General features: G+C 33.8%; 2 protein-coding genes across 2 annotated transcripts; one reads left to right on the plus strand and one right to left on the minus strand.

The window, feature by feature from the left end:
- The first annotated feature begins 10,331 nt into the window (after positions 1-10,331).
- Positions 10,332-11,636, plus strand: LOC134790523 (zinc finger protein 22-like). The gene is made up of 2 exons (XM_063761344.1): positions 10,332-10,502; positions 10,603-11,636. The coding sequence occupies exons 1-2, from the start codon at positions 10,383-10,385 to the stop codon at positions 11,482-11,484; spliced, it is 1,002 nt and encodes a 333-aa protein (XP_063617414.1). The 5' UTR covers positions 10,332-10,382; the 3' UTR covers positions 11,485-11,636.
- Positions 11,637-11,642: 6 nt separating this feature from the next.
- LOC134790522 (asparagine synthetase domain-containing protein CG17486) lies at positions 11,643-13,991 on the minus strand. Its single transcript, XM_063761343.1, has 8 exons — positions 13,882-13,991; positions 13,546-13,806; positions 13,305-13,479; positions 13,018-13,226; positions 12,511-12,917; positions 12,251-12,422; positions 11,928-12,169; positions 11,643-11,849 (listed from the first exon to the last, which is right to left on the minus strand). Exons 1-8 carry the CDS (start codon positions 13,972-13,974, stop codon positions 11,666-11,668), a joined length of 1,743 nt encoding a protein of 580 aa, XP_063617413.1. The 5' UTR covers positions 13,975-13,991; the 3' UTR covers positions 11,643-11,665.
- Positions 13,992-15,365: the final 1,374 nt, after the last annotated feature.

The following is a 15,365-nucleotide window of genomic DNA, read 5'->3' on the forward strand; positions in this document are numbered from 1 at the left end:
GTCATTCGATTATAAACTTTATAGTCCGGTAGCAATAACTTTTGATGTTATAAGATTATTAATGTTGCTTATTTTTTACATATAGTTTCCAGACCACACACTAAATCTAATAATAATAATTTGTGTCATCCTAGGTACTTGCTTAGGTAGAAATTTAGGTACTTATTTCTTTTTTTAAACAGCATTCGGTAAAAAAAATATTCTAGATGAAATTCTTTGTTTCCCTGTAAAAGCAAAGTGGCTTCCGACGTACACACGCATTTTGTGTCATTTTCATCCACGGGTATAATGACATTTAATAAATACCTAATAGTGAACCTAAAATGCCTTAAATAAAATTATAGTCGGTAAGTGAAGTGTTGTACTTCACAGGATATTATAATATGTTATTCAAACAAATGTGTGTCAAATTCATCCAGCGCTTTTATTTTTAATATTTTTTTTTCTTATAAACATCATGTATCTGCCACAAAAAAAAATTCATGTTATTAAGTTTACGTCTACATTATTATAATGCCACATCGAGACAACATTCATAATTTGGGTCATTTTCAACAACGGTTTTTTACTATTTGGCAAAATAAAACTTTGCATGAACAGCGTACGCGGGGAAGGCTACCTACGCGGGTAGGGTGCTTGTTACATGAACATTATGGCTCCTCTACACGATGGGCCAATGCCGGCCACTCAATGAGATAGCAATATCACTTGCTCCCTCTAACGCATAAATGCGTCCCTTGGAGTGGCCGGCGTTGGCCCATCGTGTAGAGGAGCCATTACAGTGTATTTATTTCATTCGGAGGCATAATTACATGAAGTCTTTTCATAGTGTGGGAGTAGGTATGTTGTAAGTATATTTAAAAATAAAATGTAGGCTCCTCATACTGACCAACATTCGTGACGTTCGCAATCAAAAGGTACCACTTTATCCTTGCCATAAGGACTCTCTGATAGGTTATTTGTATAAAGATACAATAAAATTTCGTCTTTATGGTAAACGACAAAGTACCTTTTGAATGAGAATGTCACATCAGCGACTTTTAAAAATAACATTTATTCGATATTTAGTACACTTTTTAAGATTATTTTAAGACGCCATGTATTGCTAATTTGGTGATGTATAAAGCGTGGCAAGCAACGTCAATTACATTGAATACAAGACTTCATAAATTTTAAAAGGTATTGAAAAAAAAAAATGCTCGTTTGAGGAGCAGAATATAATTGTTTTAATTATTTTGGTGATATTACGGGCTCCACCGGGTTGGTATAATCAAAAGGAAAAATTTTGGCTTGCGATTATCGTTAGCCACGCCCCCCACAACATAGCATGAATTGAATGCAATGAAAATATTTGCACTTGCATGTGCAACTATAATATGTACCTAGTTGATACACAATATAAAGACTGATTTTATTAATTTTAGTAATATATATTATTACGATACCTTTTGGTTCAATTGGTGTAAAGGACAAAATGCTACTTTTCAGGAGACGCAAAAAACTGCATTTTTAAAATGTTTATAATATATTTTTGTTGTTTATCTAGGTATGTTTTTGATGTGTATTGGAAAAGTACTCAAAATGTTAGTCTCTTTAACCTGAATTAGCGATTGCTATAGATATGATTATAAATAAATTAAATACGAAAGAAGTTAATGTCCTTTAAAATTGGTCAAAAACACTATGAATGTCCTTTACGCCCATGAAATTTTTGATAATTTAGTGAATCTTGTTTATTAGGGGGTCGTAAGTGACGTTATCAGACTATTTTATACCAAATTCGGGGTGTATTAGTTACCAGTCACGGTACACATGTTGACTATTCTCAGCATAATTTACTGTTACGAAGCTTAAAAATGTATCAAACGGTAGTTGATTATGCCAGGTATATCCCGATTAGAGTTATAATTAATATTTTTCTGATAATATAGTATAATAATAAAGAAAACACAGGCATATTATCTCCGGTTGTTTTCATCTTGCTAACGGCGAGTACTTACTTCTGAACAAAACTGTATATAACGACTACCGTAGGCTCAAAGGGCGTAAGGGACAAAATTGCGAAAATGCAGTTATACTCAGTATTTTTTTCTCTATCGAATAGTATATTTAACGTCTCGATAACATGAAAAAAAATGTCCGTTAAGCCCTATGAAAAATCAATGCTTAAACACAATTTTCCAACGCATTTGGCCGTATCTGCCAATTCAAAAAAATGTTGTGAGAAATTTTGGCGTAACTCCCAACTTTGTGTACGATACGCCCTTTTGCATCGGAAATTTTATTAAATATGTTGTAATTTTTTGTCCGTTACGCCTCTTTGCAGTAGCTTTTTGAGTGCTAAATGTACGTTACGCCCACAACTAATGGATATACGAGTGTTAGATAATTCAATGTAAGAAATACGCCCCCGTACGTACTATGTATAGTTTCGGGTTTATAATTCTTGCTTTTTTGTGTTGAAGTGGGATGACCTAGTTATACTTTCCTTGACAATTTTTTTATTAAGTAGGTACTTGCATTACCTGCTCATGTGCTCATTGCTTTATTTATAGGGTTACTAAATTTTGACAATTTAAACTGAACTAGTGGGTACTTTTTCCTCAGTTTTATGAATATAATAAAACATGACTATATTCAAATGATAATTATGGCGTTTAATTAAGGTTAGACTGATAACTATTAGTTTTGTTTGTGACTGGGTCATTGGTAATATTGATTAAGACGTAATATTAATACTTTTTTGTTTAAACCCTAATTTACAGGATTAACCTTTATAACGTTTGCATTTCAATCCATAGAAGTACGTAAGCCTGGCCATATGCCTTTTTCTACTCTAATATAATGTCATAAATATGCGATCATTCGACTACCGTAGGCTCAAAGGGCGTAAGGGACAAAATGGCGAAAATGAGTTATGAATGCAGTTATACTCAGTTTTTTTTTCTCTATCGAATGGTATATTTAACGTCTCGATAACTTGAAAAAAATGTCCGTTAAGCCCTTTGAAAAATCAATGCTTGAACACAATTTTCCAACGCATTTTGCCGTATCTGCCAATTCAAAAAAAATATGTGAGACATTTGTGCGTAGCTCCCAACTTTTTGTACGATACGCCCTTTTGTATCGGATATTTTATTAAATATGTGCTAATTTTTGTCAGTTTCCCTATTTGCAGTAGATTTTTGAGTGCTTAATGTACGTTACGCCCACAACTAGTGGATATTTATACGAATGTTAGAGAATACAATGTAAGAGATACGCCAACATACTATGTACAATTTCGAGTTTATAATTGTTGCTTTTTTGTGTTTAATTGGGATGACCTAGTACTTTCCTTGTCAATTTTTTTATTAAGGAGGTACTTGCATTACCTGCTCATGTGCTCATTAATGCTTTATTATATAGGGTTACTAAAACTTAACAATTTATACTGAACTAGTTGGTTCCTTTTTCATCAGTTTTAAGAAAATATTAAAACATGATTATATTCAAGTGATAATTATGGCAATTAAAGCCTGACAACAGTTTATTTGACCCTCGCCATTTTGCGGATTTTCAATGTTACTAATTTATTTTACTGGCAACAAGTACTCTTTGACAACGAACGTTGGATGTCATCGAATGTCACCGATGTAAACAAACGGAAAATATCTACGAATATATTCAAATATTATTACAAAAACGGTTTTATTACAAAAATGCCAAAAAAATTACCAATTTGCGAAAAAAATTGTAGTGAATGCAATCAAATACTTACAGCTTAAAAAAGACGAAGGATTACATAGCAATCCAATAAACAATGTTTTAAAGTTGGTTGTTGACATGACCGGTATTGACATTTTATAGTGCGGTTTTATTGAACTGGTTAGTTGTTTGGTTTAAACTTTAATATTTCATTTAAGGTTTATGTAGATCGACGATAAAAATCCTATACCTAATCGAATTGGAGACTGAACATTTTATAATCGAGGTTGGTGGTCCTGAAAGCGACACAACATCTGATGAAAATCAGACTTCGTCAGAGTCAGAAAACGAAGAATATATAAATATTGAATATTTAGAATCAGATTTTGACGAATAGATAAATTGAAAGAACCGAATTCTTTGTAAGCAATGTTTTGACATTATATGAGTATCAACATGAAGCCAATGCCCACTACCCCGACTATACATGACGTACGCACATTATTGCCATACGTGAGCTGTTTGCAGCGACACTATCTCAGGGTTAAATAAACTGTTGTCAGGCTTTAATTAAGGTTAGACTGATAACTTTCGGTTTTGTATGTGACTGGCCCATTTCCAATTATGATTAGACGTAATATTAATACATTTTCGTTTAAATTAAACCCTAATTTATAGGAATATGAAAGTTATTGTCTATAACGTTTGGATTTAAATCCATAGAAGTACGAAGTTGGCCTAGCCATATGCCTTTTTTACTCCCTACTCTGATGTTATGTTATAAATAATCGCATATTCATTAAGTTTTACTGAACAGGCATACAAAATATCAAAACTACTATTGTACCTATTAGTATTATAGTGTGTAAACTTAAATTTTACTATCAAATTAAGATTACAAACAGATATAACGCATACATACTTTCTGTAGTAAAAGTAATCGTTATAAATTGTTTTGATATAAGTACATAAATAGATATAGATGATAGGACAGCAGTGATTCTGTTCAAGAAATATAAACAAATAAAAAAAGAAACATTGGTTTTCGTGGCTTAAAAAACGACCTTTTCCAAGTTTAAGTATCCAAAATAACAAAAAATGGGGAAAAAACTTAACAATGAATACTCTAAGTATAAGTTTTTGAAAAAATAATTGTAAATTATAGTACTTAGAAGTAGTAGTGTTCCTTAAATGCAAGTTGCCAATATTGCAACGAAATTGTTGGATTTACGCCAAATGGTACTAAAACAGTTAATTTTTTTGTACATTACGCCCTTTTTCTAATAAGAGAAACCATAAAAAAGAGGCGTAAGGGACGCCCTTCTTAAAAACAGTCGTGTTTTTTGGCGTAACGGACTTGCTATCTTCGTAAATAAGCAGTGTATTATATTTTCAAGCAATCAGATTAAAAGAGCTCAAAAAGTTAAGAATAAGCCACATACAGGCATCAGTGTATTTAAACAAACAAAAAAGTTATAATTTTTTTTCTCAAATAAAACTGTTTTTTGGCTCTCCTGAAAAATCGCGTTTTGTCCGTTAAGCCCTTTGAGCCTACGGTAGTCGATATTCATTAAGGTTTACTGAATAGACATACGAAATTTCAAAACTACTATTATACCTAATAGTATTTTAGTATGTAAAAGTAAAATTTATAATCCAATTAACATTACAAACAGAAATAACGCATAATACTTTCTATAGTAAAATTAATTTGTTACAAATTAAATGGTAGGACAGCAGTGATTCTGTTGAAGTAATATAAACAAATTAAAAAAAACATTGTTTTTGTGGCTAAGAAAACGACCTTTTCCACGTTTAAGTATCCAAAATAACAAAAATGGGGAAAAACTTAACAGTGAATACATTTCTATAATTTTTCGGAAAAAAGAATGTAAATTATAGTACTTAGAAGTATCTTCTTCTTCTTCTTTAAGTGCCTTCTCCATCCCGGAGGTTGGCGACCTTATGTCTATATGCCATTCTATCTGAAGTCATGCGAATTTGTTTCTCTGTACTGCCCACGTCCAACCAGTCTCTTATGTTCCGTGTCCATGATATTCTCCTTCTCCCACGTCCTCGTTTCCCTTCAATCTTCCCTTCAATAATTAGTTTTAATAAATCATATTTTGAGTTTCTATATATATGTCCGAAATATGTAGCTTTCCTTTCTTTAATAGTTGTTACGACTTCCACCTTTTTCTTCATTAATAACATGACTCTTTCGTTACTAACTTTGTCGGTCCATTTTATCTTAAGCATTCTACGATAGATCCACATTTCAAAAGCCTGTAATTTACTGATCAAATTTTTCCTTAGCGTCCAGCTTTTGGAGCCATACATGAGGATTGGAAGAATATAGCATTTCACCATTCGCCACCTTAATTTTAAATTAATCTTCCTGTTGGTCAACAGTTTCTTCATATTTTGAAAGGCACTCTTGGCAATACCAATTCTAGTTTTAACTTCCTGCTCAGGATCCCACGCTTCATTAAGCCAGCAGCCGAGGTATTTGTACAGTGGAACCTGGATAATTGCAATCTCAAGGTACCGGCCATTTTTTGTCAATTAACCAGGTTTTTCATTTAAGCAGGTCGTGTCAATTAACGAGGTTCAAAAAATCGTTGTGTCAATTATAGAGGTTTTCATTAATAGAGGTTGCGTTCTGACAAATTTCTTTTATGGAGGTGCAAATAACCATTGAAAGTAGATTTACACGCTTACGTTCTGGGTTTCTGGTCTATATATAGCTTCTATACTTGCACTTTTACACTACATTAATTACTACTTTATTTTCTTCTTAATCATTTGGGTTTAAAAAATTCCCTTGAATTGTAGAAGAAAGTTTTATTGGAATGTAAAAAGCATACTTTGTTTTTGATTTAATAAAAAATATTTCACCTACTACAGGCTGTGATAGATACCCAATAAATAAATTGAATTCTGGATGAAGATATAAATAAAATGATCACTGCTATTAAAATATTGTTTCTGCTGTCTACAACTACATTATTTCAATTACAGAGGTAATAAGTAAGACTCGTTTCAATAATAGAGGTAAAAAGGAGAGCAAAAATAACGGATTTTTTTAGCACAGTGTCAATTATAGAGGTCTTAGTTGCGACGTGGTCAATTACAGAGGCAAAATTACGAAAAGCCCTAAAATCTAAATTGCAATTATAGAGGTTCCAAAATTTCAATTATAGAGGCCCTTTGGTCTCAAGGGACCGGGACCGGACTTTTGGTTGCAATTATTGAGGTTTTCCATTTATCCAGGTGCCAATTAACCAGGTTTCACTGTATTTACTAACTCTTTCCAGACTATGTGATCCTAGTTTTAAGGGGGGAGTTTGTGCACTTAGAAGTATAGTGTTCCCTAAATGCAAGTTGCCAATATTGCAACGAAATTGTTGGATTTACGCCAAATGGTACTAAAACAGTTTAATTTTTAGAACATTACGCCCTTTTTCTAATAAGATAAACAATAAAGAAGAGGCGTAAGGGACGCCCTTCTTAAAACAGTCGTGTTTTTTGGCGTAACGGACATGCTGTTTTCGTAAATAAGCATTGTATTATAAGTTCAAGAAATCAGTTTAAAAGACCTCAAAAAGTTAGGAATAAGCCACATACAGGCATCAGTTAATTCCAACAAACAAAAAAGGTCTGATTTTTTTTTCTCAATTGTCAGTTAAGCCCTTTGAGCCTACGGTAGTGGATATAACTCATTTTCGCCAAAATGTCCTTTACGCCAATTGAACCCAGTCCAAGAAGCTTGAACTATCAAAAGTGTTGGTAATTATCATTTAAGGTAAATATATTCAAAACATCAGAATAAACAGGCATTAAATAACCTCAATTTTTTTTGTTCGTAGCATTTTTTATAATAGGTATTATTAATTGTGTAATTAATAATACCTATTATAAAAAAATGATAAGAGCAAAAAAAAATATTAAAAAAATAATGTGCATAATTTATGTTAAGTATGGAAAGACTGGTTTATGCTATTTATAACGAAAAAAAAATTATATCTTTATATTAAAATTTATTAGTCAAGTCACGGTATTAATAACCAAATTTTACTAAAGTGGTACCTTTTCCCTGTCATTGTCACAAATATATGATGCGTGACCGTGAACACTGAAGTTTGCAAATTGCGGACTCTTTCTGTTTTACTCCAATTAGACGTAATAAAAGTGACAGAGAAAGATGTCCGCAATTTGCGAATTGCGATGTTCGCGGTAGGCCCTCAGGATGGATCTGTCGCATATTTGTTAATCAACATTACGTAACGAACGTCAAAGAGGAATTTCACATTCTCAATGTGTATATAGATATAAACAGACCTTAATTCTCGCAATAAGATGTACTTACTTACAGTTCTTTTGGTAAATGGTGACATTGTACAATATCTATAAGTTCTCTTTGTAGTATTATAACTTTGCATAAGTTGCGTTAATTTGGCGCGCAGGCGAAGTAAACATGCGTTGCGTACGCAACGTGTGGTTTTTAGAGAGAGGCCCTTACCCGCCGCCGCCACGCCAAGGTCGCGCCGTGCCCGCCGCGCCCGCCCCCCCTGCACGGCCCGCGTTGCCCGTTAATAGCCGCCCGCTAGCGTCGTATGAACGCAAACATTATTTTTGTATTATCTGTTTATGCAATGGATGAAACTGACACAAATTCATATTTCTTATTAATCCCGCCTTTTATATTAATAAGATGTGAACTCTAGTAACTTTAATATTCTTTTGTTATGGTAATAGCCTGTTAGAACAAAATTATCACAAATCTTATGAAGCTATGCCTTAATAAGCCTACATATTGACACGATTAAATGCCACGTCAGCAATTTTTTTTAACTTTAATTATTTTTTGAGTCATTTTGAATAGTATGACATAGTATCCGATTGCAATGGACGTAATTGACACAAACTATGTTTTCACATTAAAAAAACTATCCTAAATGCGACACAGTTACATGTTTTCTCTCGAATATTCTTTTCTCCAAAATAATTCAAAATAAAAATAATTACCACAAATTATTAAATTACTTAAGAAGCAAATAATATCTGTGACACAAAACAAAATGTAAGATTAACATCTTATAACAGTATTCGTAAGCGAAAAAATAATTGACTTTAATATTAATTTAAGTTAGGGCTCAAAATATAGCCAGCGCTACAGGACTATTATGCCGTGCCGTTAGTGTTTAAAATATATTAGCTCGACGAGCTTACGCGCAATGAGACGAGCCTCGAGCCGAGCCACGAGGCGAGAGTGTAATCATTAGCTCGACGGGCTCATGCGCTCAGGGCCACTCGAGGCGAGCCACGAGACGCGCCGCGAGACGAGCCGCGAGCCGAGAGTCTAAACCGGCTATTAGAATCGCGCTGTAATATATCGCAGAAAATTCACTGCGCGCACTGCGATGAAAAAGTCGACGATTTGTTCATTCTCAACATGGATTTCGTACCAGTCGTTTGTCATGAAACGTGTCTTTAATATGCGATCGCCGTATAACGTTGAGTATTTATACCACAAAGGTGATCTCCTTCTATTTCCACAATTAAATGGTCAACATCTAGCGTCTCATCTTGAGACTCCATCGGAGAAGCAGGTTCCGACATGTTGAGGCTTGGAGAGCGAAGTGCCGACTGAGCTCCGCGGTGCGATTTTATTATCGCAGTGCGCGCAGGGCCATACAACTCCGTATGCTGCAATTCACTTTGCGACAATCGCGTCGCGAGCAGTCGCGGAAAAATGTGACAAATCACAATTTTAAAATCGCTGCGATATTTTTGTCGCATATGCGCGCACTGCCATATAAACACATACGTTACATTTCTGCGACTAAATTATCGCGCGACAAAAAGTCGTGGTGCGTGCTTGGCCTTATGTATCTGTCAGTAGGAGTAGCAGCGAAAGAGCTATTATTCTTTGTCCTTGTGACAGTCGCACATTTTATTTGTTCCCCACCTTTTTTTTAGTATGGATAATGGTGGGCAACAAATGAATTCGACCAATCACAGTGTCGCCTATGTTTTGTCCCTCACGGTGGCACGCGTATACCACTTCTATACAATCCTACCTTCTATGCTTTATCAGGGGTGCGAAACTCCTGAGATCGGTCAAACTCGGCTCCGCTCGGCTCAGCATTGCTCCGAGCAATTATTAGGGTTGGCACCACTTGACTTCCTTCTGCGTGCACGACCACAGATAAGATAATCACTTGAATTTTGACAACCCTAAATAGCCGAAAGGGATAGTGCCATATATTAGAAAGGGATAGCATGATTCGACCCTGAACCGCTGTCAAACTTCGGTTTTGTAGGAAGTTTCCTTTCTGTACGGTAGTACTATTATTTATTCTGTGGCTTTATCCCATCGATTTGACAATGTCAACTTGCGTTCAAATATTATTACTTTTTGCCACTATAGACAAATATTCCACGGATTTTTATTCTTTTATTTATTAGAAATCAACCTAAATTGAGTGAAAGTAATTACCTTCTTTTTTAGATTAGAAATATTGATGTGTAGTTAGTTTTATACATTTTTTGTTCAAAGGCGGTGGTACGAAAACATCTTTATAGTAGTAGGTATTCGAACGCAGTATTGTATTGTTTACGTTTGACTTTGATTGTATTTACGAAAGATCTTCCATTCTTCGAACAAATTTTTCAATTTTTGTTTATCAAAAATGTCCATAAATGAAAAAACGTGCAGGCTATGCATGAATACTGAGGCAATGATCAATTTATTTTCAGTGGATGGCGATCTTACACTTGATAAAAAAATCAGTGCATGTATTGATTTAAAGGTAAGTAAGCATTGGAAAGAGAAGTTACATTTTAGGAATTAAAAAATTCATCGCGCCAGATTATGATTTGATACTTATAATATTTAAATCTAACTTTCAGATTGGTATTGGTGACGGGTTACCTGCAGCCATATGCAAAATCTGTGAAAATAATGTAAAAACATTTTATGATTTCAAGCAAAAGTGTTTATTTATTGATTCTAAGTTAAGAAAAGAGAAACTAGCTAAGAACTGTCAGTATTCACCAAGCAAACTAACTTTGGATGACACTGATCTGGACAATATCAAGATGGATATTAAAATAGAATGTGATATTTTTAACAAAATGGATAGTGAGTTGAAGAACACATTTGATTCTTGGCTGTCAGATGACGCCGACTCAGCGTTTTATGTGGATTACTTTAATAACCAAGTGTCTGGCAAGGAAGACGAAAATGAACCTACATCAGGAATCTTGAACAACTTGCCACAACATGATGATAAGAAAATGCATCTTAAAAAACAATCTAGAAATTTGAGGAAAACAGAATCAACTCAACCAAAAATATACCAATGTGAGATTTGTGGGCGTATATTAAAAAACAAATCAGTATTAGGTAAGCACATTGCTACACACTCTGGTATCAAACAATTTTCATGTAAACTTTGTTCAAAAACATTCACTAGAGCAGAACATAAGGTTGTTCATATGAGAATCCATCTGGGTATCAAACCATACATTTGCGAAATATGCGGAAGGTCCTTTACAAAACGGCAAGATTTAATCAGACATATGAGAATTCATAGTGATGCTAAAAATTATGCATGTCCCAGGTGTGACCGCAGGTTCAAGCGCTCTGGTGATGTACATAGCCACTTGCGAACACACACCGGTGCCAAACCATATAGCTGTAATGTTTGTGACAAGAGCTACACTTCACACAGTGGTCTTAGGAAACATTACAAAACACATTGTAAAAGAGAAAACACTATTATCAAATGAGACAGGACAGGACATGCTAAGGTTGTGGTTTAACAGTTGTCTCTTAAAATGTCTTGGGTCTTGATGAAGGGTTAACTGGCTTGTTACACTTTGTTGATGCAACATGTACTTAGTATTTATGGATATGAGATATGGGTGATTAAACTGATAAATAAAGGTTCAAATACTATAATAGTTTATTTCAAGTGTTCAAGAACCTACTTGACAAATCACTACCTTTTTCTTTTTTATTGGCTATTCTTGATCCAAATTGTAGAGCTCTTTTGGGAAGGGTGACAACATTTCTTAAACCTAAATTAAAGGCAACAAGACGCAACATTAGTTTGTCTCCAATGCCAGGACCAAAATCATCACTAGGGAAACACCTAGAATAGAAAACACAAGAATTAATTTATATTGTGTTAATTTATTAAATCATATATAACTGTAAGTTAAAATCTTACTTCAGCCAGGGTTTTAAATTCAAAACATAATCTGTGAACTCCTCATCCAGGTACGGCATCCTGGGTTGTCTCCCGTGGTCACATATCACTCTGTTATCTCGCGCCAGGTTTCTAAAAGATATCCTCTTCCAGTCCAATAGAAGTTCCTCACTAAGCCCTGGCCAGGAATGTCTCTTAAATGCATTATAGTGCCTTTTATATCCCCCAAATAATTCATCAGCACCTGAACCTAATAACAACACCTGTAAACACAATTGCTATAATAAAAAAAGTTATATTCCCTACAATGTATTTTATTTGTGTACAAATAGAGTTCATTTTACCCTGCAAGATGAAGTACTATCCTCAACTTGTCCACGAGAGGCAAACCACAAAGCTGATCCTAAGCTTTCATCTAAAATAGTTTTCCTTGGGAACACTAGATCTGCAATTGTTTTCATTTGAAACTCCTCTAGTTCTTCTTTGGGAACATTAACTTCTATAAAATTCCATTTTCTACAAAATAATATAATTAAAATCAAGGAAGTGAACACAACTTACATAAAGTGTAATCAAATTTAGCAAAATGTTATAAATGAGTCACCTTGTTGGACATAGAGTTTTCAATTCCTCAAAAGACTGTCTCCCTGTCAATCTGTCTGGCACATCGTATGATGCCATGGAATCTTTTTTGAATGCAACATTTATAAGGTCAATGCTTTGTTCTTCAGATACATATCTATGAGCCAGATATGCAAGAATAGTACAGTCTAAACCTCCTGAAAATAGGATACCAATTGTACAATGAGAACAAGAGTTCTCTCTAGAAATAAGACAGTTTTTACATTTATTGGGTTGCCTTTTCAATCTGATTTTTACACTTTTTTGTAGAAGTTCAGTCAGTCTTCTAACGGTGATTATAATAGTTGGATGGCTCAAAAGTGTCTCCATCATTTTCATATGCCCATCATTGTTTTTGGATGTAGCTCTAAGAAACTCTATCAGATCATCCTGTAAAAGTTAACACACAATATTATATGAAATATTTAATGCCTATACATTGATTATTTGCAATTAATGTATATTTATAAGTGCATGCTACATCACCCACCTCAATCCAGAGCTCTCTTGGAGTTTCGGATGCAACTTTGAAATCCTCATCAGGTATATTTTGTTGTTTCTGGAAGGTCTCATATAGATCTTCAATTAAATAATTTTCTGTTTCATTACTAGCCCATGAGTGTAATGTGACTTTATTAGTATTAATATTTAAACAGTAAATATGTGTTGCTGGAACTTCTACACAATTATATCTTCTATCTAAAAATATTAAATTTATTAATGTTATGTATTAAAGATATTTTTGTGGCGCAACATCTAGAAGTATTTTTAGCTCACCCAAGACGTTACTGATTGCTATATAATTATCCATTTTATGAAACAGCAGACTGTTCCTACCAATCCGATCACGAGTAAAATATAGATCTTGCGTAAGTTTATCATAGTAAATAATACTAAAGGGCCCTTTGAGCAATTTTAACTGTGCAATAATATGTTCTTTTGCAGAAGTTTCCTGAAAAAAAAAGTTTATGTTTAGGCAAATGTTTACCAAACTTATTATTTCATTAAAATAACTTACTGTTTTTGGAGCAATCTTTTTCATTATAGTCATCGTATCAGAGACACTTTCATTCCAAGATTCGTCAAAAATATCTCCATTATAAAGCAGAATTCCAACATCACTTTCAACAGGCTGTGGTGTTAGCTCCTGGCCCTGCATCCATAGCACTGCCCCACAGAAAATTATCCTAATACCGCCATCGGAATTTATTTCTGAGGTATTGAAACAGTCTGGACCCCTATTCTTAATACGTTGCAGAATAGTACGATCATTGTAAACCTTAAAATAAAATAAAAGTTTGAAATTGGCGCTAACCTGCATTGCCTAAATTGAAATTGTAGCGATCTGAGTTACCTTAGGCGTAACAGAACTTGAGTAACAGATTTCACAAATTATTCCACACATTATTATAACAACATTTATACATTTAGAAATAATATTTAACATGAACAAATAAGTTAAAAAGTAACCTAAAATTTTTCTGTCATTGTCAGTTACCGGAAGCACAGACTATAAAATAAAGCCCCCTTCACACCAGGCTGACGCAACTGGGAACAAAAAAAGGTTTTGTATGGGCTTCAGTGACCTAGCCATAGCCAAAAAAACAAAATAAAACGTCAGTGCTATTTATCTGTCAAGTCAACTGTCAGCCACATTGCTTTGTTGCTTGTCATGGCGGTTCGTAGGTTTTACTTACGTATTTCTTGCAATTTCTTTTTTAAAAGCCTTCGTTATTTTCCAAAACAGTCAAACGTGATAAGAACATACAGTGAGTCAATAGATTTTGTTTAAATGCCACCGAAAACGAAGTTGTTTCAGTGCGAAATATGTGGCAATTGATACGCTCGCGAAAATCGCAGAAAAGGAAGTTTATTTTTCGAAATTTCCATTAGATGAAGACCGGTAAGTATTGCTTTAGATACTTTTAGCCTTAATTTGGTGTAGCAGGTTATAAAGACATCGAAAATTAGATATTTCATATCCACTTTCATTGTGAACTAGTGACGTATCGATATCGACTGCAGCCTAATTTTTTATCAATGTAAATAAAATAAAATGAGTGAATTTCCTGGTATACAACATGACTATAATTATTTCTCCGAATATTTTTAGTGGAAAATTATTTATCATCTGTGCATTAATGGAATGGACTTTATATTATATATTTTTGGAATCTAGTAATAGGGGATATTACTGCAATGTTCTGCCGCCAGAGTGCAGTACTACCGACTCCAGTAAATTCATAGACTAACTTATACATACTCTGCCTTAAACTGTTTTTTGACAAGTTTTCACAGACAATAAATTATTATGACATTGATGCATCAAGGCGGTTTGTTAACAAGGTCCTAAGTACTGGTAAGCGCGAAAATCTAATATTAGTTATCTGCCTTTTTATCGCTCGAATATGCAAGAGTGATAGAGAGGATAACGAAATTTCGGTTTTCTTGTTTCGTGGTAGACCCCTAGATTGTGACAGATAGTGGTAGTGGCGCTACCTACGCAGAGTTTTGCGTGATATTCTCTATTATTTAAGATTTTAACCTAAAATATAAGAAAAAGTATGTGTCTCTGATTTAATTATTAAATGTTTTCAGATGCAGGCAGTGGCGCAAATAAGTTGTAAAGGAAGACTTAATTTCATTATTCAAGAATATATTATAGAGAAAAAAAAATCATTTAATCAGGTGAACACACATTTTACTCTGTTACCTGTGGACCGTCGGACCGTCGGGATGTATTTTAAATTAATTATATTAAATTATTAAAATAAAATCATTTTACATATTTTTATTTTAACAAATAAAAATCGTGTTCACATTTAAGTCCAACATGTA

The sequence above is a fragment of the Cydia splendana genome, chromosome 5 (assembly GCF_910591565.1).
Source record: "Cydia splendana chromosome 5, ilCydSple1.2, whole genome shotgun sequence".
Classification (NCBI taxonomy): Eukaryota; Metazoa; Arthropoda; class Insecta; order Lepidoptera; family Tortricidae; genus Cydia; species Cydia splendana.

What these genes read in the sequence shown, in the direction of transcription:
- LOC134790523 (XM_063761344.1), top strand. Translation starts at nt 10,383, where the DNA reads ATGTCCATAAATGAAAAAACGTGCAGGCTATGCATGAATACTGAGGCA. An exon ending in GTGCATGTATTGATTTAAAG is followed by an intron (nt 10,503 to 10,602) that starts GTAAGTAAGCAT and finishes TCTAACTTTCAG; the next exon opens with ATTGGTATTGGTGACGGGTT.
- LOC134790522 (XM_063761343.1), bottom strand. Translation starts at nt 13,974, where the DNA reads ATGTTAAATATTATTTCTAAATGTATAAATGTTGTTATAATAATGTGT. An exon ending in AAAAGATTGCTCCAAAAACA is followed by an intron (nt 13,480 to 13,545) that starts GTAAGTTATTTT and finishes TTTTTTTTTCAG; the next exon opens with GAAACTTCTGCAAAAGAACA. An exon ending in AATTTAAAACCCTGGCTGAA is followed by an intron (nt 11,850 to 11,927) that starts GTAAGATTTTAA and finishes TTTCTATTCTAG; the next exon opens with GTGTTTCCCTAGTGATGATT.